This window comes from Sander vitreus, chromosome 18 (genome assembly GCF_031162955.1).
Source record: "Sander vitreus isolate 19-12246 chromosome 18, sanVit1, whole genome shotgun sequence".
Lineage (NCBI taxonomy): Eukaryota > Metazoa > Chordata > Actinopteri > Perciformes > Percidae > Sander > Sander vitreus.
The window spans coordinates 6,963,388-6,991,354 of NC_135872.1; the positions used below are offsets into that span (position 1 = coordinate 6,963,388).

The following is a 27,967-nucleotide window of genomic DNA, read 5'->3' on the forward strand; positions in this document are numbered from 1 at the left end:
ACATTTTAATCATACCAACAGCATTTTATATTTGAAGTCAAGATGGAAAAAATCCAAATAATCCTGTAAAATATTATCATATAAGTAGGATTTCACAAGACATCTAGATGGCTCCTTAAACATATTACAGATCATTGACACCACAGCTAAAGTGGATGGTGACACATAAACCCCAAACAGTGTTTTATTATGAATCCCCCACTCTATTAAAGACACCCAACCCCAACTGTGAGGATAATCCCCTGAAAAGAAAGTCAAACAGACAGAGAGGGGGAGAGACTGAGTGTGGGTGAGACATGGCTGATCTGAGAGGATGAGAAGATCTTTGTATGTTGGACTCTGGGAAAGGCTATCGGTGTCAGACAGATTACCACTGCAGCTCTCTGATCAGCCTCTATCAGCACCTCTCACACCTCACATTACAGCTGAACACCTTCTTTCATCCCCTCCTACTCTTCTCCCTATTCCTCATCTCCCTCTCCTGCCTGCAGTGACATAAAAGTGCATGCTGGGAGAGATGCAGTGCTGGTCTGCCATTTTAGCTGAATATTGGTCGTTTATGAACAAATCAGATCTCATCCACGGAAGTAAATCGCAAATTCTAATTTCATCTAAATGATTGATCAGTACTGCACTTTCAAGACTCAAACTTAAGTCCAAGTATAATGTATTCTGTAATAGTACAACTATTGTTGCGGTGTTATGGAGGTTTAAGGTTTTAGTCTGGAGTTTAAAAAGTTTAAATAATGTTGCAAAGGTGGAAATGCAATTATGACAAAATATACGGGTGGTGATGGCGCAGTGGATATGACACATGCCTTTGGTGTGGGAGACCTGGGTTTGATTCCCACTGCGATACATCAACCAATGTGTCCCTGAGCAAGACCCTATTTGCTCCAGAGGCGTGTGTGCGTCCTCTGACATATACACTGTCGCTTTGGATAAAAGCGTCAGCTAAATCACATGTAATGTAAATGCTAAATAGGGTTTTCAGGTGATGTACTGAATGTTAAATTAGTTGAAATAGATAGCTGTCATCCAAGTGGTTTTGCTCAAAGCCAAAAACCAGCAAAATGTTCAGGTTCACTGAATTTATACTTCTTTTAGTTACATGCTAGTGGGTAAACAAACGACGTTCATTGTGTCACAGAAACCTATACTACCATTGAAAATAAAACTGTTCATTTCAGCTTGATTACTAAAGCCCAGAAAATGATTACATTTAACAATTCTTACGGCAACTTAGCTAAAACTCATCAACTCTCATCTTCCTGTCTCGTAGGAGATCTGTGAAATAATGAAAGGTCTTTATACTCAGGGCACATACTGGGTTAAAACCAGCCTACATTTTTTTTTTCCAATGTTGAAATAAGTCGTTGAGCAGCGGATACTTATTTATACCCTTATATTGAATAAAACATCTACTTGAGGAGATTCTTTCATCTGGGATTCGATCTGTTGATGTTAAGTGTACATACAATACAGCTCCATATTTGAATCAGAATTAGATTTATTGCCAAGCAAGTTTGCACTTGCAAGGAATTTGTCTTGGAGTATTAGGTGCATACTGCTCCATAAATGGACACAAATCCTCAATACAAGATGCACAAATGTCTGTATGAACAGGATTCTACATTGTGTGTTCCCTACCAGTCGACCCTGTTATATAAATCGCCCTCCTGCTGCAGGTCAGAGTGAGTCTGCACCAGAGGGGAGTAGTGGGTGAAGCAGAGGCAACAGTGGAGGGGGAGGAAAGAGAGTAGGAAGGAAGGAAGGAAGGAAGGAAGGAAGGAAGGAAGGAAGGACGGAAGGAAGGAAGGAAAGCGTGAGAGGGAACAAACTGTTACAAAATGATGGGAGGGAGGGATGAGGATGCAGAAAAAAAATAGTTTTGGGTTTCATCACAATTGCACACGAGTCGTTGCCACAGCAACCCTTTCACCATAGAGACCACACAATACTGTCATCATGCACAAACACACACACACACACACACACACACACACACACACACACACACACACAGATTTCCAGCGGGGGTTAGTTGCCATGGCAGCTGGGTCAGTGGGTATAGGTTGGGGGTTGGGGTGGTGGGGTTGCTGGGGTAAAGCTGGCATACGGTTGATTCAATCCCCCCAAATTCCTCTCACCCCATTTCAGTTGACATTCCATCACACTCAGACCTCATTTCACTGAGATACAGCACTGCAAAGTCCCTGCAGGTAACATCATTCACCACAAAATCTAGTCTAGCTGATTTACACTGGAGTGTAGGGCTGAACAATTTACTGTTTCAAAATTTCTTGCAAGTTCTGCAATTATAATCCTACTGTACATCGTTAGCCTTAAATTACTGTTGAATGGATTCTCTGGTCACATATGCAAACTGTACACATGTACACTTATACACTCTCGCACTTATATGTCAGACTTAGTCAAGATTTAAGATTCAGGAGTTTTAGGAATTTGTGCATACCAAACAGTCCAGGCAGTGTTAATGTGCAGGCTCTTAGAGTCAAGTAAAAACAGTTAAAGGTGCTCTAAGCGATGTCACACGTTTTTTAGGCTACAACATTTTTTGTCACATACAGCAAACATCTCCTCACTATCCGCGAGCTGCCTGTACCCTGAACACTGTAAAAAAAACGCGGTCTCTGTAGACAGCCCAGGCTCCACAAACGGCAACAAAAACAAACTGCGCCAACCTGCACCACGAAACATGCCAATAACAATAACAGCCAATAACCGACCAGAAGGCGTTGGTTAAGCCATCACCGCAGCAGCGTTAGCACGTAGGCTACTTCCACAATGCGCGTTCATGACGCGTTCATATTTCAGGAAGCACGGAAGGGAGGGGGAGGGGACGGGATGAGGAGGAGGGAGGGGCGAGCTAGCCTCCGTTTTGTTTGACAATACCTCGAACGTCAACAAGAAGTGACGTCACCCAACATCGCTTAGAGCACCTTTAAGAGTTAAGGGCAAAGAAAAGCACACCGCCTAAAACAGAAAAAGATTATACAAGGTAAAGTAATTTAAATAAAATAAGACAAAAAAGAGTGCAAAAAATATAATAAATACTTTAACTGGGGGATAATACAGTATGTAACAATGTATTGTCCCTGTTAAACAAACTAATGAATACAAAAAAACAAGCTGTATGAGGCAAAGGAAATATTTGCTGACAGTAGTTTTTAAATGGTTACAATAAACTGCCACTGGCATATGTCAGCTGTAGATAAACTCATGTTCTGGGGACCCAGTGGTTCAATGATTATTTTGTAACTGTTTTGTAATGTAATGTAATTGTTAGACGTAGTTCACCAAGAAAATCATATAAAAAGGAACATTAGTCCATTGACTTTTTTTTAGACAAGGCTACAAAATGGATTTCTGTCAATGTGTCTTTGCTCCCAGTTTACATTATGTACAGTGACTGCCAGACCATCATACACCCAGTGGTCGACCATGACTTACACCCCCCAAGTGATAAAAACATTTCAGGCAACAACAATCAAAACAGTCCACAACATCCTCCAGCACGTACCGCAACAATTACACTCCTTTTGAATATTTAAGTCTCCTAATTAATAAATGATCCTCTCTGCTCTTAGACTGGGTAAACCCCACCCAACCGCGCGATTTTTATTTCGCCCTGCAGCTCAGGCTGGAAACCTGTACGTTTATCTATCCTGCTTTCGTTCACAATTTTGCGGGAACCAATCACTAACTGGCTTATCCACCTGGCGTGCTATTAGCGGGTTTAAAACGATGAGGATAGAGAAGCGACCAAGCAGCTTCTTGTTTACATTCAACAAGCTGGCCACCGAAGCACAGCAACCCGTTGATGCTGCTGTCGCTGCTACGTCACCCAGATTGTTGGTCTGATTGGTTGAAGGACTATCCAATTGCGTACAGAGTCATTTGAACTACGCCCGTTGATCACGCCTCTTGTGCAGAGAAAATACAGAGCAGACTCCCCAGACTAATGTTCAATCTTAAAAGATTGAGCTTGGTCTGGTGATAACCAGACTACTCTGCTCTGAGTCTCAGTGGAAAAAATGCAGAGCATCCATAGGAAATGAACTAATAAACCCTGTACGAACGAAGACTAACAGGTGTGTGTGTGTGTGTGTGTGTGTGTGTGTGTGTGTAAAAAGAGAAGTCTTTGCATTCAACCTGACAGCTGTTTGGGTGTGAGAACACATGTGGTCATTAGTCTTGATGAACGTATGAAGCTGAATGCAGGGTGAAGATCTGCATGTAGACGGGACAGAAAGAGAGAGAGAGAGAGAGAGAGAGAGAGAGAGAGAGAGAGAGAGAGAGAGAGAAAGTATGTATGTGTATGACAGCTGTCTCTGGTTTCTAAATGTGTTTAATCACAGGCATGCTGACGAGCCTCGTCATAACACAGTCATGTGTGTGTTTGTGTACCTTTGTCCCACTGTAGAAGTCATCCTGAATGCTGGCGTTCATGAAAGTCTGCTGCAGATGCACGCTGGTGTCTATTCCACCCGGCAACACCAGCTTTCCAGAGGCATCAATCACCTTGGCTCCGCCTGGTATCATCAGTTCCTTTCCAACCTGCCACAGAGAGCACAAGCAAATTAAGTCTATAAATATGCACCTGAACCACAGAATATATAATGACTATTAAGGACATTGGTGTTTCGGTCAATGTACTTTTAATGCAGTCCATTAAATTATGAGCAGAGACTGAGTGGTCATATTAAAGAGCGGCAATCAATGGTTCTGTGGTTAAGACAGGTTTACATGGCACATTATACCATGGCCATAGCAAGTGCCTAATTCTGATTATTAGGTTTGGTCCGGACTAAACCATCCCAATATAATAGATATCATGATTATGGTAGCAACTTTATTTTTTTTTTCTTTCTGAAAATATGTTTATTGCAGATCAAATGTTGGATACAGACTGCACGTGTTCATACAAAAAACATTATTTTTTCGGTTTTAACGGTTTTTAACGGTATTTAACAGTTGCAACTTTTGAGTGAAATGTATTGAATAAACTGTTGTGAAAATCTGGTACACACATTTATCTCTTCCTCATGCTTGAATAGTAAATGTTGACTGCTAAGTTGACAGTGCCAACACATACAGTGATTTGCGACTGAGTGTATCTGTATCATGGAGCTGGAAGAGAAACTCTGCTTTGCATTGTAATGTTATTAGTCCTCCCCTCAAGATATTATTTTATTATTGTTTGGACACTCTGTTGTGTATAATCATCAATATAATGCCTTGGATATTAATAGTAATACCAGCAAATCAGAATAAACAACGTAGCATGTGTTAAATTTAAGTTCTTGAATTAGATGTTATCCATCATTAAATGGTAATTTTTTTAGCAATATGAAAAAATGTATCTGCATGATAATATACAGAACAACTTTTCCTAAAAACTTCTTAAAATAATTATTTCAGATCAGCTACTATACTATTTTAGCTATTAAAACTGAAGAACAACGTAATGGTAATATCTGGACCCTGATTTGTTAACAGGAGGACACGATACTCTCAACAATACTGTTGATGGAAATAAGCATCAACAAAGTGCATGAAAAAGCTCATGTGCTGCCATGGCAGTGGAGTGTTTTAGTGGAAGTACAGCTGAGCTTTCCAGGTTTCTGAGTCAAATGCATCCTCTTCACATGAATCACCAATGCTTATTTCCATGACAACTTAGTGTGACCTAAGTACAGCGTTCACTATCATCATGTAGAGCCACAGAGTTCAGTGGTTTATTCTCTTCATACTGTATTATTGTGAAATGAGTCACAGTAACAGCTGGGCATACACTGGACAGCGAGTATGTGGGTCAAAGTGTGCATGTGTGTGTGTGTGTGTGTGTGTGTGTGTGCGCACACGCACGTGCGTGCATGTGTGTGTGTGTGTGTGTGTGTGTGTGTGTGTGTGTGTATGTGTGCATGAAAGACAGAAATCTGTAAAGAAAAATCAAGGATGTAGCATACATTTTAATGTATGGAATAGAGTAAAAATGCATGTGTATGTAAATGTGGTCTACCTGCTGAATGATGCCATTCTCAATGTAGACATCTGCTTCCTGGGTGAAGTCATCATTGACCACCTTCCCTCCTTTAATGAGGATACGCATCGACCCCATGTTGGCAGCCATAGTCCTACCAGAGGAACAATAGAATGGATTTAAAATCAATATTACATTACAAAGATGTAGATCATGTTATGAACACAGAGTTCTGTACTGTACAGACTGAAGATTACCAAGAAAATGCTGCTGCATGACTCATTTGTCATGTTTGAATGGCAGCCCAATTGGAAATGGCTCATTTTTTCAGCTCTGATCACTCCTTCCACAAGACTGTTTAATGTTGCTGTGCACAAACGCATTTCACCACAAAAAAAAAAACATTGCATGCGCCTTCATTCCCAGTCTTGACTTCAGCAAGAGTCATCCATTTGTGAGAGATACTGCATAAAAAAACAGGGAGATTTAGCCATTTAGGTATTTTTTGAGAGGAGATAGATCAAAATTAGCCAATAAAACCAGTTCTAGTCCTGACAGAGAGGGAAAGTTGTTGAAGTAAAAATGTCCCAGTGCTCTATGATGATCTAAAATGAAAAAAAATTAATTTGAGGTTAAACGCTTCTAAAAAAGTTAGTAAGTGGACATTAAGAGGCATTTTCTTTTGTTATATAAATATGCATATGTTGTTTCTGAGGTTAAGAAAATCTCTACCATACTGGAGAAATCCTTCCTATTCAGTATTTAATTTGTTTTATATGACAATGTCAACTACAATCAAGGAGAAGATTTCTTTTCAGAAACCTGGCCTTGCAGCTCTTTAGTCAGCAGCAGGAGCCCAGCCTTTCTAAAGATCCTTTTTCATTGTCCTGCCACAACAAATCTAAAGTGGATGCCGTCTCTGATTGCCAGAGCACAAGGGGACAATCATGCATAATAACACCAGTCTTCTTATTTTGGGCTGAGTTACACCTTCTGACACATATTCTCTTTTTGTCTCTGGAGACGGAAAACCTCCTCCAAGCTTTTAGTGCATCAGCTTGGTCTATGAAATATTAAGAGGCGAGCAGAGGGTCCATAATTTACAAATCTATTACAGTATCTGCGGGAATATAACAGATTCTAAGAGTTCTGCACTGACTGATGGAAAGTAGAGGCTTCTTACAGTAAATACCTGCTTACTTACTAACTAGCCCACGTATCTTACCAGCTTCATAAAAAGAAACATACTGGAGGAAGAAAGCTGGTTTTAAATGAACAATATTTACACTGTTTTGCAATTTCCCTACTAAAGGTTAAAGACAAGGAATGGAATATAACTTGTCTTTAGTGGACAGGTAGGACTTGCTATAATGAATACAAGAGCTGAAACCATTAGTCAATTAAATGGTTAGTCCAAAAATGATTAATAACATTTTGATCGATAAGTCAATACATTGTTTAAGTTACTTTTTTTTAAGCAAACATTCCCTTGTTCCAGCTGTGGACATTTTTCACTATTTTTTGCACTGCGTTCTACAACGATGTAAAGCAAGGTGAATTTGAATGGACCTACAGGGCTTTTTGTTAAAAAAAATATGGATCTAATTAACCTAATTTCAGGCATTTTGCACAATGAGCACTTTTCAAAGTGAATGCCTGGTGGCATTTGTGATCTTGTCCCTGCCCCCTCCTTTAAAAAAAGATAATAATAACTTAGGGCAATGGTAATTTCAGGTTGTTTTACAGTACATGTCCCACTCAGTTTATGTGCTTTGGGAAATGTTCACAGACTCTTTTTCAATGCAGGTTTCTGATGTTTCATTTTTAAACAGTTTACACATTTTATAAGTACAGCAATAAAGCAGAGTATTGTGTAGAATTTGCAGTATTGGCTGCTTGTTCAAAACCTGCAAAGATAAGAATAATATATTGTTTCTGGCCTGAACTCTAGGATTTAGTTACACCTCCAAATTCCTACACCAATAGAAAATAAATTCTGAAGGATTTGTATGACTGCTTGCTAGATCTTTGTGTTTTTATGAAAATCTACATATTTGAAAGTCAAAGTATATTGCACATGAAAAAGGTTTAACCAGCTATTGGTCCAATTTGTGATACTTTCAGATAATTATTGAAAAAAGCATTGTTAGCAAGTCTAATGGGATCAACAAACTGAGAGCTTCTTCTACAAATATCCCTCTGTGTACATGTGTGTGTATTCTGCATGGATGGCTGTATGCAATGTGTTTGATGGCAGGGCACAATGGCCTCCCAGTCACACAGAATCAAACTCAAAGAGATGGAGGAGAATAGAGAAGGGAAGGAAAGGAAAGAGAGGAGGGCAAGAAAGAGAACAGTGAACAGAATAATGAGGAGAGAAATTTGTAGCCCAACCAGATGAAACTAAAAAGGCTCAAAGGATGAGAAAGGTCTTTCAGTGATCGGGATGAGTGATTTTTGAAATATATGATTATTCAAGAAGAGAATAAGAGCAGTTACTTATAAGAAAACATTGATACTATGTGGCTTTGCTCTGATTTTGCTTCAGCACTAAACAGAACTCATTTGGCACCAGTTCAGACTCCAGTCAATCTCAGAGAAAACCGAGGGGCAAAGAAGGCATAAAAAAGAGATAGATAGATAGATAGATAGATAGATAGATAGATAGATAGATAGATAGATAGAGGAAGAGTACAAGGGGATGATTGTGCAGAGATGAAAGATAAAGTGATCGTGGTAAACATGGTGGTGGTGGTGATGAGGGGAGTGCCCTAAAGGCCTGACAGCCAGAATAAAAGATTGGTTTCCCAGGAGATGGGAACTGGAGTGCTTTCAGTGGAAAGGCATACAGAGAAACACACACACACACACACGCACACACACACGCACACACACACGCACACACACACGCACACGCACACGCACGCACACACACGCACACACACACACACACACACACACACACACACACACACACACAAAATTGCATGTAAAAGTATGGTGAAGCATACTAACGCACTAAGACTGATTTGACAGTTGAAGAAACATACTGGAAACATATTGGAAACAGTGGAGGGTCACAGTTTCAGCCGGCCTTCTGTTAAACCAAGGGACTAACTGAGTTCTTCTGGCTTTTTAGTTTCGAATATGGTTGGTTTGAAACCAGTTTCTCTCACGCAATAAACACAGCCTGCCTAAATTCTAAATCCTAAATCCTGAAGTAACTGCCAGATAAATACAAAACATAAACAGACTCAAACCTGTTTCTGGCAAAGACAAAATGACAACAAATGCTTTGGATGATACTGATCAGTTACATTTAGTGGACAAATGGCATGCAGTGTTTGTTGTGTTCTTTTTGTCCAGTCATGTTAAAAATGTCACCATAGTACAGTAGTTTGTATTTGTTCACGTGAGCAAAAGGTTTTGTCTTGTGCAGAATTAAGGAAACGAGGGAAAACAAGTGAGTAGGAGAGAAAATGAAATAGTGAAGTTGACAGAGAGAGAGAGAGAGAGAGAGAGAGAGAGAGAGAGAGAGAGAGAGAGACACAGATGTCTACACAAAATGCTGGCCTCTATTACTGATATTTAAAGGCTGAAGCTGCTGTTGTCACTATTTTCCAGTCAGCTCTGTCAGAACACAAACAGCTCACTGATGACTGTGTGTGTGTGTGTGTGTGTGTGTGTGTGTGTGTGTGTGTGTGTGTGCACGTGTGGGAATGGGAACGCTGACTAAACAGACCTCTGCACAGGACACTGGGAGCTTTGTGTGTCTGTGAGGACTGTAAGCCAAAAGAAATTAAAGTAAACTTATATGATTGACATTCTGGACATTGACACCTTTCATACTCACAAATACAATTAAACAATTATACATTTAAATTGTTAATTTAAAAAAGTGTGAAAGTGTAAGTGTGGGGGGTGTTGGCTCTAATCAGCCACTGTCCAGCATGGTGAATCGGTGATAGCGTAGTTCTGCTTCTTTTTCCACTAAATGCCTTATTTTTCTTCGACAAAAACACGTTGCATTTGTCCTTCCATTTTGTTTTTTGGATTAGAAACCGATTTCTTTACAGATGATGTGGGGCATGAAGTGATGTGATGCAACATGAGGCGACTGAGGGGACGATATAGGACATACGTAACATGAGGTGTTATGAGGCACGCGACGTGATGCAAAGTGATGTGATGGTGTCATGAGGAGTGGACCAGCCAGTTCTTTGGGTCGGCTTGGTGTGTCAGTGTGCTTAGATTACTGCGACACAACAACTGAATGTATCTGTGAGTAAGTGACTAATACTAAAAGCTTTTTGGTTACTTTTCCCTGTTCACACTAAAGGAAAAGGAGAAGACTGGTGGTTTCTGATTTATCCACTCTGGAGATTTTGAAAAGTATTTTTAGGGACCGGAGGTCAAAATCAAATTGGAAAGATTACTTGTTTATTTATATTGCTTGCTTGTGTAATGTGGAAGCTGCCAAAAACTGATGACTTTGTCATATGCAGGCATGGCCTCAACTAACTGCATCCAAAAATTCAAACTTCAAAGACCACCATGCTGAAAAGCACAGATCTATTTTAGACTTCTTGAGTGCAGTTCTAGTGTGTGTGTGTGTGTGTGTGTGTGTGTGTGTGTGTGTGTGTGTGTGTGTGTGTGTGTGTTGGCTTTCTGCTGTGTCATAGCAGGTATGAAAGCCAGCCAGAGAGAGAAAGCTGCACAGACAGACAGTGACACACCAGACAGCATTTCTCACTCACCCTCTGACCAGCTGCTTCAGCACACACACACACACACACACACACACACACACACACACACACACACACACACACACACACACACACACACACACACACACACACCAATATGCTTACACCCTGAGACACACCCTGACTTCTCTCCATGCAGACAGTTTCTTTTTTATGGGGGTGTTAATTAATAATGAATGAGGAGCAGCAGGAAGATTTAGTCCACAGACTCACAAGTCACATCGTCAGACATGCTTTGATAACAAGAAGACACACTTCACAGCCACTTCACAGTTTCCTATGAAAAACCTGAACGCCAGTCTTTCAGGTATGAACTGATTCTGCATCATAATCAATACTGTACAAGAAAAGAGATTCTGATTCTTTCATTGAGGAATCAAACTGTTTCTGTAGTGTTGCTGTCATCAATGAAAATCAACACCAAAACTATAGGAAACATCTACTATGGCAAACAACTATGAAAAAACCACACTCAATCAAAAAGGTGAACTAAAAAGCTAATATGAAATACAATTAAAGACAAAATTGCTTTCTTTAAAGTTTACCCTGTGTTTTCATTTGTTTTGCTTACCGTTAATGGCAAAGTTGCATATTCATATATACATGTATATACCGTATATACAGTATATATATAATTGTAGCTCAAAATGTGAGATATATATATATTTATATATTCTAAGAAGAAGTCACATTTTGAGCTTCAACTTAATGCTTTCTTAAAAATTCTTAGAAATGCCTATGCTTTTATAACCTCAAATGAGTAATTTCCATAAACTAAGAGAGGCAACAGCACCTTGAAATCTATGAACTAATTTAAAAACTGAACTAAAACAACCACAAATGAATAATAAGTGCATGCTTAAATCATATCAACAGAGGCAGAGCTGCAATCAGAGACAAAACAAAAAGCAGGATAAGGAATAACATCTCCATCTTGTGATGAAGAAAAGTTAAATCTATTTTTCAAAATAGCCTGCATGCAAACAGTTTAAATTTGACATGACATTGTCTGTTTCTGAGCAAGTGCAGGCTACATGTGTGGCATGGAAATGTGTGTGTGTGTGTGTGTGTGTGTGTGTGTGTGTGTGTGTGTGTGTGTGTGTGTGTGTGTGTGTGTGTGTGTGTGTGTGTTGATGCATGTTGTAAGTGAGAAGAAAGGAGTAGACAGCTGCTGACTCCTGCCTGATCTGGAGAGTAATTGCCACGGGGAGGAGCGGTACGTACAGTGTGTGTTTGTGTGTTAGAGTCAATATGTGTGTGTGTGTGGGTTAATACCTTGTGAGCCAGTGTGTGTGTGTTTGTGTGTGTGAACCTTAGGTGTAAACACTAAGCTATTTAAAAAATCCAGGACAAATGTGCATTGGACAATTTTACAACCAATCGGAGATAAAAATCTTACACCCTGAGACACACCCTGACTTCTCTCCATGCAGACAGTTTCTTTTTTATGGGGGGTGTTAATTAATAATGAATGAGGAGCAGCAGGAAGATTTAGTCCACAGAATCACAAGTCACATCGTCAGACATGCTTTGATAACAAGAAGACACACTTCACAGCCACTTCACAGTTTCCTATGAAAAACCTGAACGCCAGTCTTTCAGGTATGAACTGATTCTGCATCATAATCAATACTGTACAAGAAAAGAGATTCTGATTCTTTCATTGAGGAATCAAACTGTTTCTGTAGTGTTGCTGTCATCAATGAAAATCAACACCAAAACTATAGGAAACATCTACTATGGCAAACAACTATGAAAAAACCACACTCAATCAAAAAGGTGAACTAAAAAGCTAATATGAAATACAATTAAAGACAAAATTGCTTTCTTTAAAGTTTACCCTGTGTTTTCATTTGTTTTGCTTACCGTTAATGGCAAAGTTGCATATTCATATATACATGTATATACCGTATATACAGTATATATATAATTGTAGCTCAAAATGTGAGATATATATATTTATATATTCTAAGAAGAAGTCACATTTTGAGCTTCAACTTAATGCTTTCTTAAAAATTCTTAGAAATGCCTATGCTTTTATAACCTCAAATGAGTAATTTCCATAAACTAAGAGAGGCAACAGCACCTTGAAATCTATGAACTAATTTAAAAACTGAACTAAAACAACCACAAATGAATAATAAGTGCATGCTTAAATCATATCAACAGAGGCAGAGCTGCAATCAGAGACAAAACAAAAAGCAGGATAAGGAATAACATCTCCATCTTGTGATGAAGAAAAGTTAAATGTATTTTTCAAAATAGCCTGCATGCAAACAGTTTAAATTTGACATAGGAGCTGCTGACAAACTCAGATGTCTGTTTCTGAGCAAGTGCAGGCTACATGTGTGGCATGGAAATGTGTGTGTGTGTGTGTGTGTGTGTGTGTGTGTGTGTGTGTGTGTGTGTGTGTGTGTGTGTGTGTGTGTGTGTGTGTGTGTGATGCATGTTGTAAGTGAGAAGAAAGGAGTAGACAGCTGCTGACTCCTGCCTGATCTGGAGAGTAATTGCCACGGGGAGGAGCGGTACGTACAGTGTGTGTTTGTGTGTTAGAGTCAATATGTGTGTGTGTGTGGGTTAATACCTTGTGAGCCAGTGTGTGTGTGTTTGTGTGTGTGAACCTTAGGTGTAAACACTAAGCTATTTAAAAATCCAGGACAAATGTGCATTGGACAATTTTACAACCAATCGGAGATAAAAATAGACATCAAACACACACACACACACGCACGCACACACACACACACACACACACACACACACACACACACACACACACACACACACACACACAGAGAGAGAGGTTTAGAGTTGTGGGTGCTGCTGGAGGTTCATGGATGAATAAGCCATTAGTGAATCACACACAGATAAACAGACAATAACAACAGCGGTCGCATAACTAACTAGGCCATCACTCAGAGAATTAGGGCCATCTCTCTCTCTCTCTCTCTTTCTCTCCCTCTCTACATGCACTCTTTTATCCCGCTGTAATTTTATATTTTTGTGAAAGTTATCAAAAAAAACTTCTGACTGACCTTTGACCTTTCCTCCTGTGCCACAAACAACAAAGATCAACTTCAGAACAAACAGATTATTATTATTATCTCTTAAGCACATTCATCGTGACCCCTTTTTATTTTACATGACCACAGAGCGTTTCCTCTAGTGTCGAAAACTATAAACATTTTTGCCTTTACACGTGGTCAAACAAAACGTAGTACAAACAAACTAGTTTGTTTCGAGCGTACCGAGGCCTTAAAGGCAGCTACACACCGGGCCGATAATCGGCCGTTGGACAGTCCGGCGAGGTCAGTGACTCGAGTCTGTTCGGTGTGTTCCGTGCCGTTGTCCGTCGGAGGAGCTGTCGGCCTTCATTTTGGCCGACCTGACGTGCTCAGTCGGAGACAGGGCAGTCGGGACTCACCCGGAAATGACGAGCGGGATGACCGTGACTAAGCTTCTCAAAATCTGACGAAAATCTTTTAAACTGACCTTTGTCGATCTGAAATGAAGACAGATTCAGCAACTGCATGGCCTATTTCTCCCTTAAAATGTTTTCAGAAACACGTTTCGGTGAACTATTTTAGTACAAGATGAGATCGTATTCTGAATGAGTCGCTATTAATGGCCGGTTGAAAAATCCAAAATCCGGAAGCAGCAGCCAGACCCACGTGACTCGTTCGTCCAATCAGCTGCCGGTTTTCATTTTTTGGGTGACAATTCAGATTAGCGCCGCCTGCTGTTATGGAGACGTATTACGTCTCGTCGCTTCGGTGTGTTCCGAGGCACTTTTTTGACCAACTCGGGGAGACTGATCAGTCCAACTGCCGTCTGGTTGGTCTGTAACGGCCTTAAGACTTTTTGTGTTCTATCCAATCCATCGAGCCATTATCTATATCCACCATGTGGAAAAGATTTTGTGAATTTGACCCCAGGACTTCATGTGATAGAGCCACACTCAAAATATGACAATATGCCATTTTTTTCTTGTTGATTGAAATATGTCACTGTCTATATATGGTTTGAAAGAAGTGGTCAGTGGTGGAATGTAACCAAACACATTTACTCAAGTATAATTTTGACATACTTGTACTTTACTTGAGTATTTTCATTTTCTGCTACTTTATACTTCTGTCGATAAACAGACGACCTCTAGCCTAATTATTTGCAGGGTTGCAGGTTCCAGAGGTAGGGTACATCACTCATCTATCACATATAGACAGACACCATTCACACCTACTGACAATAGTCCCAATTACAGTAGCCTAAATGTTGACTGCTAAGTTGACAGTGCCAACACATACAGTGATTTGCGACTGAGTGTGTCTGTATCATGGAGCTGGAAGAGAAACTCTGCTTTGCCTTGTAATGTTATTAGTCCTCCCCTCAAGATATTATTTTATTACGTCTTTAGACTGTGGGAGGAAACTGAAGCAGTCGGAGGATACCTACACAGCCATTATGGGGAGAACATGCAGAACTCCACACAGAAACCCTCTTACTGACTGGATCTACATGCTGCCATTTACCAAATAACTGAAGCAATTATTTTCTTATTACATCCTCTCAAATGTGAGGATTAGTTTTGTCTTGTGTTAAAGACTTTACTTATTTTAAGTAACTGTAACACTGTTACTTGTATTTCATATTTCTTATTCTATTTTATGTTTTTATATTTTTTATTGTTTTTTACTGCTCTTTAATGTTTTCAAAGCACTTTGATTTGCCTTGTTGTTGAAATGTGCTATATAAATAAAGCTGCCTTGCCTTGCCTTGTACTTCATGTTATCCATGTGTGTTGTGCATCCATAGTTATTGTAACATTTACAGACTAAACGATAATGCAGCTGAATAAATGCAACCCTAATGGAATACATCATTTGTAGGCAAACAGGTTACGTCATCTAATTAGGATGCTGTCTAATATATTCATTTCATTGTGTAGCACTGAGGACGCCTGGAGCCCCCTAAAGCACCCTCGAGGATCCTTAAACCAAATGGTGTGAAGGCCTCAATTCTGCCTGATCCGCAAAACCAGAGCAGGTCTGCATGCAAAAAAAAACTCAATACAAAAGAGGAGGAGGTGAAACACTTTCAGATCACCTTAATTAAAATTATGTTCTCACCCCCCCCCCCCCACACACACACACACACACACACACACACACACACAAGCACCAGTAGGCTCGTTTATGCATGACAACTCCCTCTTCATCATCATCATCACCACCACTGTGAGTCAATATATTTGGCAGAACACATACAACAATATAAGACTTAAATAACGGCCACACACACACACACACACACACACACACACACACACACACACACACACACGCGCGCGCACGCATCAGTAGGCTCGTTTATGGATGACGACTCCCTCCTCCTCATCATCATCATCATCACTACTGTGAATCAATATATTTAGCAGAACACAGAATACCTATACAACAATATAAGACTTAAATAACGGCCACACACACACGCACGCACACACGCACACACACACACACACACACACACACACACACACACACACACACACACACACACACACAGCTAGCCAGCTTACAACATACGACCAATCTTCATAAATGTTTCTCCGGATTTAGCGTCATGTGATATTCATACAGTGTCATTTAAAATATTATCCAGTATTCGTATTCATTAATTTCCATTCCGATGTAGAGTGAGACATTCACCATTGGGTAACTGAAAATGAGAAAATAAGGTACAAAAAACTCAGAAAACCTCTTGATATTAAGCTAACGTTAATGTAGGCTACATAGTGGAAAATAAACGGTTATTCACGTTACCGTTAGACGACATACAATCAATCATTTTAATAGTCTAAATAGGAATATTGATGATTATGTCCTTCCATGCTTGTCAACCACTACTAGATTTTATGAAATAAACCTTGCCACCTTAATTTTCTACGATATGTTTTTGCTTCTTACCTTTTTATTTCCAGATTCACAGATCCTCCTCAGCAGGAGATTCACACCGTTGCCCAGCACTAGCCGAGTGCGGGAGGACAGCTGGCACAGCGCGAGCCGCAGATGCTTTAATGCCGACAGTCCGGCAGCAGCCAATCAGGAGCCGCTTGAATCTGAGCAACGGTAAAACAGACCAATAGGAGACGAGATGTGTCTAGCGGATGGGGTCTTCTCTCCTCAGTAGACAGGGGCGTGTCTCCTGCCTACAGAGACTTATTTTGCCTTCAAATGCTGTCGGAACTATTTCTGTTAGTACATTATGAGTTTATAATCCAACTGATTATACGAATTGTGAATGTTCTTTATGACTAAATCTAATATGTAACGTGCAGATAGATGCGAATGTAAACTATAAACCCAAGGCTATTCATTTCATTTAAATCATTCCCAAATAGTTGTTATTCTTACCTCTTAGTTTATCTAGTGTGCTGCTGAAACGTGCATTTCCTACAGGGGGTTAATAAAATCGTATCTTATAAGTTAGTTAATAGTATTTTGTAATGACCAGCAACACATGCTGTCCAATATCCAGTTTGGCTTTGGAGGCCCACATACTGTTACCGTTTGCTGAACTCTATAAGAAGACAATAAAAAAAAAACCTAAAGTAAACATTTATCATTTTGATAGGATTTACAATGATGTATTCTGTAAACTACATAGAATACATATTTAACTCTGTCAGTCAATTTCAAACCAGGAGGCTAAAATTAGATGAAGGTACCCTCCACTAACCCTGCATTAAATAGTCAAAAACATTGAATTTCCTCTGCTGTTTCATTTGCAAAGACACTGCTGCATCACAAAGTAAATGATGCACTGACTGACTGATCTTTAAGATGGAACACTGCACGGAAAATAAATTTTCTTATGTTACATTTCTGACCTGGAGCACTTGAATGCTGCGCTTCCACTCACAAGAGTTTACAAGGAGAACTTGAAGGCAGCAATATGGGGCTGAAGGACCACAGTATGGAGACAGGGCCCTCCTTCTTGGCAGCACGGCTGACTGGTGCTGTGCTGGGAATTAAGAAGGTGAGAGCAATGTGAACAGAGGATTGTACAACCTGTGTCAAATGATGAATCATTTACAACCTCTGTATTTTACTGTCTGCAGATAAAAATCCACAGCATTTCTGATGTCACTGAATATTATTTAGTAGTATGAACGTACTATAAATCATTTGTGTTGTAACAGCTTGGAGGGAACATGCAACAGGTAGTCTGGATCAACGGAAGCATTTTCAGGATAACTGCCTGACATCCGTCCCTCACCTTCCTTTCTCTGTGTGTTGCCGTTTTCAAAATCCCTTCACTTCGGGAAACAACAAAAACTTCGAGCTAGCAAGCTACTTGCTGGAAATGGCCAGTTTTGAAGAAAATTTGGATCATGTAACAAGGCAGGCCTGCTTGGTTCATTTGGGGAATGATTGTAAAGATTTACAAAGAATATGTTTACTGCATTTCCTCTCTAACTGGGACGTTTTGGGACCGATTGGTGGGATTGCTGTGGACGGAGTACACATGGCGATACACTGGTGAGAGCAAATAACTTTTAACCATGTACTAATTGAAATAGTTACTGTATTATGTGAACAGTTAACTTCATTTAATATTGTTTGTCGTGTTTTCTTTTGCGGGGTGCAAATATTCCACCAAAACAAGTTCCTTCCCGAGACCATTTTGCAGAGCCCCCCGTTGCTGCGTCTGGAGATTAGCACCGCCCAAGACGACGATTGTGATTGGTTTAAAGAAATGCAAACAGCCCAGAGCGGTTGTTTTTCTCCTATCCTGGAATGTATCTGTAGTGTAGCGAGACCTTACTCCACAGCACTGTGGAGATAGCTCTGGCAATGTGAGACTATGCAACAGGTAATGAGCAGTTCATGATTAGGGCTGCATGATATGAGGAAAATATCTAATTGCGATTATTTTGACTGATATTGCGATTGCGATATGATTCACGATATTGGAGGGAATGATCGTTTTTGTATCATTATTCTCAGTCATTGAAAATTATTAACATTGAAAGACATTAAAATGATTATAGTGTGATTTTTGCGAGGATCTGTACCAAACAAAGATTTTATTCTGTAGTCTGTAGGATATGATTTGAAGGCCGGGACGTCTCTGCAGCACCACAATACTTCATTCAGAATGGTTTGACACATATTTTGCCTTTAACAAATATTGCGCCCAAGTGCGATTTCGATATTGCACTAGCCCATATTGCGATTTCGATACAATTGCGATTAATTGTGCAGCCCTATTCATGATGCGACCTGCGTGTGTGTGTGTGTGTGTGTGTGTATACTTGTACTTGCAATTACCTTACATGGTTGTTTTGAGAACTGCTGGCAGTATTAATCAGCTAAACCTATTGTCAATAAAGGGCCCTACACATTTAGCAACAGTGCCGAGATACATCTGCTGTCCATAAGAAGTACCCGCAACATCCCTGTCATCATCGACGTGATGGTAAATTAGAACATTCCTAAGCACTTAAAAGAGCGTTTTTTAACATATTTCAATCCATTCTGTTCTTTAACACACTGGAACCACTGGGCTTTAGCTTGTTTAAAGACAGACACAGACATACACTGATATTAGGGGTGTAACAACTATGACTTCTAAATTCAATTATTATTTTTTTATGTCAGTTATTAAGAGTAGGCAGAGTTTGGCGTAAAGGCCAACTCCTGCTATCCTCAACAAACTCTCACAAGGTGACAAACCGTCACCTGCAAGAGTTTGATGTGTGTCCACACCGAGTAACAACAGATGAGGAAAATGCTGAGTGATATTGTGTTGATTTGATATCAGCAAACTGTGTCAGAGGAAACTGACATCAAAGACAGTTGAATAAGCTGTTGAAAAAGACTAGTTACACCCTTAACTGACATAAAGGTAGATATAGGTGAAATTTACAGGGGGGGGTGGAGGGGGGTTACAACCCCCCTTAATAATCAAAACTGGCCCCCACCCTAAAAAACTTATTATAATTTCCTTTACATAAATAAAGACATTTGTACCATAAATTGATTGAGAAAAGGCACAAATTGTTGCAGAAAAAATCACCAGAATGCAGGAAATGAAGTGTTTGATGCTCAAAATTTCAATTTTCTCTCAACCCCACCCAAATGTTGAACCCAAAGTTACACCCTTGAAGGTAGATAACACTGAGCCTTTAGACTAAATCACAAGAAACAGTCCTTTTTTTTTTATTCACGGTTCATTTCTTACATTGTTCAAGTACAAAGTTAAAATGCCTTTTTAATTAGTTCATATTCATACAAGAGTAAAATAATAATAGTGCCTTTCATTACTACGACAAACTTAAATACAGTCATTGTAAAGACAAACTTGATTTATACTCCTAACAATATATTTTTCTTATTTTCAGATAAAATTTTAGCACCTTTTGAAACACCACCAGGTCCTCCTTTTTCCTAAAAGCTCATCTTTCCTTTAGTCCATGAGATGAGTGTCTGCATGCGCCACAGCATTGTATTTGTAGGTGTTGTGCATGTATCTCTGCGTGTGTGTGTGTGCGCGCGTGTTAATGCACATGTTGTGCATGTATTTCTGCGTGTGTATGTGCTTGTAAGTGTATCAGTGTTCGAAACAGCGCATCACTCAACCTAAAAGCTGTTGATGGGCGAACAGGAACATCATCACCTTGTCACCCATCGTTTAAAAATAGCATCTCCATTTCTTTCGCTTTTTTGTTCCGACTGCACTCTCAAACAGATTTTGAAATTACACGAAATGAGCTGAAGTTCTGCTTTTGAGCCGGTGGTTTTTGGCTTTTGAAGCCTTTTGGCTTGTGAGACTTTAAAAAACAGCTGGCTGTCACCCCTCGTCACAGGTTCCACACTCAAACTTCTGATTTCAGAAAACTCAACTTCTTACGATATTAATGTTTTCCAAATATATACTTTATAATAAGATATAACATCCAAAGATGGGGAAGCATTTCATGTCTTCATCTTCCCACATCTCTCAAGCAGAGGACAGATTTCAGATATCAGATACAGTGCATGCATTGATTTTAGCATGTGCAACTAAACAAAACAAACTCTGTGCTGAATAATTTCCCTTCTCAGATTGTTTCAGTTGAATGATTTGTAAGTGTGGAAATGGAAGACTAAAGCAGATAATTGATTTATCATTTAAAATAATGTTTTAAAGAAAAAAAAATTATCTGGCTCCAGCTTCTCAGACGTGATTATTATCTGGTTTCTTCTATGTCTTCCATGATAGTAAACTGAATATGTTTGGGGGTTTGACTGTTGGTTCAACAAAATAAATTGTTTTAAGACCTCACATTCGGCTCGGGGGAACTTGATATCGGTATGTTTCACTATTTGCTGACGTTTTTTTTTTTTTTTTTTTTAACCGAGAAAATAATTGTTCCTTGCAGCCTTAGAAATAAAACTGTCCAATATTTCAGAAGAAACCAGGAAATGCAAGCCTAATTTTATGTAGAAGACTTTTCTTTTGCTTTCCTATATTGTTGATGATCTCGCCTTCAGGAGTGTCTGACCAAAACTTTGGGAACAACTGGGAACTTTGGATTTCGCCTTAACACGGGGAAATTATTATCCATTTTCCCCAGATTCTACTGGGTATGATTTGTGGGTATTTATTGATAGATCGTTTTGATAGTTTCACCTACACCTGCCTCTTCTACAACCCTACATTCTGTGTTATTTCAACTCGCTCTTGTTTGAGAGTTTCCTTCAGCTCATCCGCTTAACAATTTCTTCCGGCATCCTTGGATACAATAGAACAAGTCACTATACTAACTTTAATATATGCTTTCTCTAGCCTCTCTCTCTCCCCTCTAGGCTGAGACTGAACTGAACTGAGCACCAACCTGGAACAGTACACACACACAATAACGGATTATTATTGTAATTATTATTACCATGATTATTATTATCATTACTCCCTAATCTAACATGGAATCGGAGAATACACTGACTGACGGACATGCAGCACCCGGGGTTCAGGGAGTTGGGGGGTTTTGGGTGAAGGGTCTGGGAGCACCAAGCGACGCAGGGTGATGATGTCACACCTGGCAGCGCCATGGGAAGCCTGATGGCAACAGGCAGCCGGCAAAAACACAGTGTGTGTGTATGTGTGTTGATGTTTTGTAGCGAAAGGAGTTCAGAGAAAGCGTGAAAGTCGGCACTGTTTTCCAGCAAGTGTCTGTGTGTGTGTCTGTGTGTCTGTGTGTGTGTAACCTGCAAGAGCACTGTAAAAAAGAGTTTTAAGAGTTTATAAAACACCTGAAGGTTGGTTGTATAAATGGAAAGTAAACATAATGGAAAAAACGTTGAACCTGCTGGTATATTGTTGGTTTTTATAACTGTGCATGTGTGTGTGTGTGTGTGTGTGTGTGTGTGTGTGTGTGTGTGTGTGTGTCAGCATAGACTGCATGTGTCCAGTTGTTAGCTAGTGTCTGAGGATGGTCAGAGGATTGGAAGGCTTCCTGGAAAAAGATGGCCGCCTGAGGACCAAAAGCACCAGACTGAAATTGATGTTTTCTCAAAAGACAGCCCTGTTTAAATAAAACATTAGTATATTGGGACTTCTACACATATTGTCTGTGTGTATTGTAGTCTTGGAAACATTTTATTTCATGACAAGCCATTTTTCTTCACCTGCTTATTCCTATTCAAGTTCACAGAGTTTTTCCCAGCATGCATTGGGCAGAAAGGCAGAAGAAACACCCAGAAACAGGTGGTACAATTGTATCTGTGTGATATAAGGAAGTATCTGTTATTTATACAGGGCTATCTGTTTCAGTCATAGGAAGTAGAAAACCAGCATAGTGTCTACAGAGTACAGGTCTGCCTCTGGTTTCAGTGGATGTGGCTGCGATAAAACTGGAGGACATTTTGGATCTCTATGAAGCAAAGTAGGAGCGTAACTGCATTAGGTAGACTGTGACAAGTTTGAACTTTTTCACCAAACTTCCTCCTTTTACTCTAAATGTTGCGATGAGCACGACACTGAACTCCTTAAAAAGCCGTTAGTTTAGTTCAATGTTTCTCAGAGGCAGTGCTGCTCTGGAGGCAGAAATAATCTCACTGGACGAATTAAAACTCGTTGGGTGGAGGAGAAGATTGATCGTTTTTGGAGCAACCCTCTTAAGTGGCTTTTGAGGGATAGGAGGAAGGTCTAGCGGTCTTAAACTGAGATTTTGACACAAAATCCAGACAGCAGACCTTATGCAGTGTAGTCTAGAGTCATATATATATATAGTCGTGAAAAAATTAGGACACCCTTGCGAAAGTTGACTGCTCAGCTATTAGGCTAACTGAAATAAAACCACATGACTGTATATGTGTGTGTGTACTTGACTGTGCCATTAAAAATAAATATATCTTATTTAAAATGAAGTTAAAATCTCCAATCCCTTAAATAGCAAGAAAACTCACATAGCACATTTAATGATGTTGGCAGGTATTCATGATCTTCAAAAAGGTCACAACTCGCATGATGGCTAAAAACAAACCAGGCTACATGAATACTACCTTATGTGGTCATTTCATAGTAAAACTGTTTTGCCAGACTTTGTCTAAAGATTATCTGAACAGAAACTTCCCTCCAGTACATCAACATAATAAAATAGTGTCCTTTTTCACTGCCAACCTAACAAAATGATCCCATTAAGTAGACCAAGGTTTGGTACATTAGTACAGTATGACATCTACTCTCCAGGTACAGTATGTTTACTGGGACTAACTTTATGCAGACATCACCTGTAACATCCAACCTCAACTTCTGGCTACAGCCTCTATCAGGAAAGCGACGTGATTACTAAAGTGACATACAGTATTATTCCAACTTTGCACTATTAAGATGAACATCACAGTCATTTGAGCAACAGCTAACAGTAACCAATGCAATACAACAGCACTTTTACAAATGTTATCAAGTAAGTTTTGCATACCAGCGGATACTAAACATGAGGGAGTAAACCCTTAAGATGCCTCTAGTGTGCAGAATATCACAGCATATTCACCAAGACATTAACAGACCTTGATGTACAATCACTGACTAAAATATTGCAAAAACCACCAAGAAATAATACACTGTTAAAGCGAAACTTCATTAAGTTACGTGGCACTAGGTAGGTATTAAGTATAAAAGCCGACTTTATTCTGTCTTTAGTTTTACAATGTTTCTAATCCAGTGACTACTAATAGGATTGTTTTACCCCATCATGAGTGTGTGTCCTTGTTATGCACTCTCTTCATACTGCTTCTCTGCCCACTGGAGGGCGCTCCAAACACTAAAGATGAGTTGCAAGGCTTTACATTATGATCTTGGCTCAGATGTTACTTAAAAAAGTATATTCTTGAAGAAACATGCTAATCAATATCACTTATTATGTCTCTTATTTTGTCTAGATTTTGTATCAAAATTAGTCTCATTTTAAACTAACTTTAAAATACTTTAAATATGTTTTCATCTTCCTCTTGTTCATTTTGATTTCTTTTTCTGTCAATGTCTAGATTTTGTCCCATGTACGTATATTTGTCTGGAAGCTAGTGGGGATTCTGTAACCAATACAGGTTAACAAAGAAAAAAATAACCTCAAACTGCTGTGGCATCCCCGAAAATTCACTCATTTATTTCAGTATTTCATAAGGCGCAAATTACTGACAGCATTTAAGACAAAAGTGGTCTTCCTCAGGGGACGATGAAGACTTTTTTGGTGTTATTTTTCCACAAAAACCTTTGTTTTTATTTGTTAATTATTTCTAACTCCAGAGCAGCTTTTCCACCAAGTAAACAGAACAAATTCCAATATCATTTAGTTGTAGTCAGTCACATTAGTGAAAGCTTCATATGAATCTATCTGATCATAGTTGCTGGATGCTCCTTTGCACACTCTCACTAAATTTGACAAATAAATAGATCTTAAAAATCCACCTCTCTGACTTAGTGTTGCCTCCACCTGCTTGTAAGCATTTGGGTGAACTAAGTTAGGGACACAAAACTGTAGCGACTGAAACATGCAGAGACTTGAAGTCTCCAAGAGCACCAAAAACTTTAAAAGTGTTGTATTAAAGTGGCACCATTTGGAATCTATCACTGCCTCACCAGCACCATGAACGTTAACAGGTGTGTGTGTGTGTGTGTGTGTGTGTGTGTGTGTTTGTATATTTGTGTTCTTTGCACTGTAATACACCAGCAGCACTGTCACTACGCAGGAATAGAGTTAAGTGTTACAGTTAAGAGGGATTCCCTGGTGTGTTAATATACTCAGAGAGATGTTAAAAAACTGAAATGTTAGGCATCTTTGTCATTTCTGCGCACTGTGGAGGTTTGAACTCCAGCTGCTATAACAAAGTAAAGCCAGAAGACACCGGTTTCAAGGTTGGACAGGAAGTTTGCTTGTGAACAAAGTACAGAAAACCTGCACCAGTATGTGTGTGTGTGTGTGTGTGTGTGTGTGTGTGTATGTGTGTTTGTAAATCAGCAAGGTAGCACCAGGGGACTAAAGTCAGCCAGTGGTCTACATGGGGTCTAGGGAAGCAGTCCTTTACTGTGTGTGTGTGTGTGTGTGTGTGTGTGTGTGTGTGTGTGTGTGTGTGTGTGTGTGTATCTCCCTCCATTCATCTGTGTCATCCTGTGTCAGCCAACCTTCATGTACTACAGTAGCTGTATATTGTATACATACAGTGTGTGTGTGTGTGTGTGTGTGTGTGTGTGTGTGTGTGTGTGTGTGTGTGTGAGAGAGAGAGAGAGTTGGTGCGTGACTAGTTGCAGGCAAAGTATTCCTTGAGCGGGGCAAAGAGGTGCCTGATGACGGGGACGCTCCAGGAACGTCCCAGAAGCCTTTGCCTGGCCAGACGACTCATGTTGGACACGTCGGTGTAGTGGACGGGGAAACCAAACACCCTGGAGACACACACAACATTTGATCATTTTAGTTTGAATTGGATTTAAAAGAAACAATAAGTCAATAAATGATTTGCGATTGACAGAGAGTTAATTAGCAACTATTATTATAATCAATTAATCACCAAGAGATAGAAAACGTATACATAAGTACACAAAGTTAATAAAGTACTAAAAGCAAGATCAGAAACAAACATATTCCAAATGGGAGTTAGGGGCAGAGACACAAACACACACCACTGTACCTTTCCATCTCAGTACACCAGAGGATGTCCTCCTTGTTGTCCATGAAGACGGGGAAATGCTCGTCTTTCCCCTGCTTCACAGAGTTGGAGCGTGTCGTTATCGTACGCAACTTCTCAAACTGGAATTAACATCCAAACCCAAACACACACAACAACACAGACAGACAGACAGACAGACAGACAGACAGACAGACACACACAAACCCTTATTTAATCCTACAGCTATCCTCCTTTTTGTACAGCAACTTTCTACGATGCATCATGAAAAAGTCAACGGTAACAAATGATTATTTGCTAAAGAACTGACAAATCCTCTTGCTGGTAGAGCAAAGGTGAGACAGTAGCAGGAATAAGACGCAGTACAAATAATAATAATAAATATATACTGTACAGATTTCTTATTTTTCTATTTCAATATATCCTGGACATTAACTTTTAGATGCTGTAGGCATATCAGTTCATTATTTGACACCACTGACATTAATTTGTCGGCCAAATTCCCAACTTTTTTTTCTTTTTTATCAAATAGAATTTAAATACTTTCCACATTTGGCTTTTTACTTCAAAAACTTATTAGATACCATATGATAATAAGCACAGACAAACACACACACACATATATACACACACACACACACACACACACACACACACACACACACACACACACACACACACACACACACACACACACACTCACTCACTCACAGGTATCCACCATACCTTGGCTGTACGCCCGTGCTCGAGACACTCTTGTAGGTCCAGCTTGTCATTCGTCATGGGTGTCAGAGGTCTGGAAGATGGATAAAAAAGGGGACAAAATATTAAATCATCACTTTTAATTCAGCTTTCATATATTGATGAAAAAGTCAGACTTGTAATCAAGTAAACTGAAAGTAAACTGATCCTAACAATGATGTGTGTGTGTGTGTGTGTGTGTGTGTGTGTGTGTGTGTGTATCACCTGGACATGCCTGGCAGGTTTCCCCAGAAATAGCGAGCGCGATGGGCAGCAGAGACCTCCTTGGCATCGATCATCACTGGGTTACACTGAAGTGGAATAGCAGGGTTACTTTCTGTTTCATTTAATATGAACATCTTCCTGTCTGAGAGGAAGACTCCTCCAAGTGTCATACTATAGGTCTCTGTATGTTATCATATGATGACCCTGATGTTTTTTACACAAGCTAAAAATGTTTTTTTCTTCAGTTTGTTAAAATGTTTGTTTTGTCCTAATAATAAAGCTTTATTGCATAACTTTTTGATATTAGTTAACGTCCGTTGCCAAATGAGTTGCTACAAAGCTAAGACTATCAGATCCACACGTCTCTCTCTGTATTTCTCAGTAGGGCTATGTTGAGAAGATTGTGTCGTCTGGCGACTTTCGCGTGCAGAAACTCCAGTGAAGATAATTACCTCTTCTGAAGAATCCATTGTGTTTTTATAACCCTCCGTGTCGTCCTTGGCTACTAGCAACTGCATGGAGGAGGGGTGGGGGTGGTGCGCGATCACGGAAGGCTCACATCATGTGGAAGCGCCGACAGTTTTGTTGTCATTACTTAGGGCCCTATCTTGCACCCGGCGCAGCACGGCACAAAGCCCAACGCAAGTGTCTTTGCTAGTTTAAGACCGACGCAGTTGTAAATTTCTCGTCCAGCGCCCGCGTCGTTTAAATAACAAATGCACCTGCGCCCATCTTTGCGCCCATGGGCGTGCTGGTCTTACAGGGAGGTGTGTTCAGGTGAATTCTTGGCGTATTGCTATCTTGAGGCAGCGGGAAGTAATCGCGCCATTGACCAACAAAAACCTGGTCTAAAGTCAATAGCGCAGCATTTCATTGTTATTTTAAAGTGGCCATTATGCTCATTTTCAGGTTCATAATTGTATTTTGAGGTTGTACCAGAATAGGTTTACATGGTTTAATTCTCAAAAAAACCCATATTTTTGTTGTACTGCACATTGCTGCAGCTCCTGTTTTCCCCAGAGTTAGACAAGTCCATACCCTTCTCATCTCCGTGCGCGTTG

At 39.8% G+C, this 27,967-nt stretch overlaps 2 protein-coding genes across 14 annotated transcripts in view; both read right to left on the bottom strand.

Moving 5' to 3' along the window:
- LOC144533095 (dihydropyrimidinase-related protein 5-like) overlaps window positions 1-16,827 on the bottom strand; it is a 30,135-nt gene extending 13,308 nt beyond the window's left edge. For both annotated transcript variants that reach the window (XR_013503399.1, XM_078274236.1), the window contains exons 1-3: window positions 16,740-16,827; window positions 6,047-6,161; window positions 4,432-4,581 (exon numbers count right to left, since the gene is read on the bottom strand). Coding sequence is in view for 1 of the 2 variants with exons in the window: in XM_078274236.1 (XP_078130362.1) it covers window positions 4,432-4,581; window positions 6,047-6,157 (261 nt within the window). In the remaining variant the exon portion in view is untranslated. The remainder of the gene's footprint in view (window positions 1-4,431; window positions 4,582-6,046; window positions 6,162-16,739) is intronic.
- dnmt3aa (DNA (cytosine-5-)-methyltransferase 3 alpha a) overlaps window positions 16,809-27,967 on the bottom strand; it is a 57,295-nt gene continuing 46,136 nt past the window's right edge. For 8 of the 12 annotated variants that reach the window (XM_078274225.1, XM_078274233.1, XM_078274226.1 and 5 more), the window contains 4 exons: window positions 26,907-26,992; window positions 26,667-26,736; window positions 25,944-26,062; window positions 19,974-25,698 (listed from right to left, as the gene is read on the bottom strand). In XM_078274225.1, coding sequence (XP_078130351.1) covers window positions 25,557-25,698; window positions 25,944-26,062; window positions 26,667-26,736; window positions 26,907-26,992 — 417 coding nt within the window. In that variant the 3' untranslated portion in view covers window positions 19,974-25,556. Of the gene's footprint in view, window positions 16,892-17,662; window positions 17,797-19,973; window positions 25,699-25,943; window positions 26,063-26,666; window positions 26,737-26,906; window positions 26,993-27,967 lie in introns of those variants that run through there. The other 4 variants (XM_078274228.1, XM_078274234.1, XM_078274231.1 and 1 more) reach the window with 3 other exon arrangements.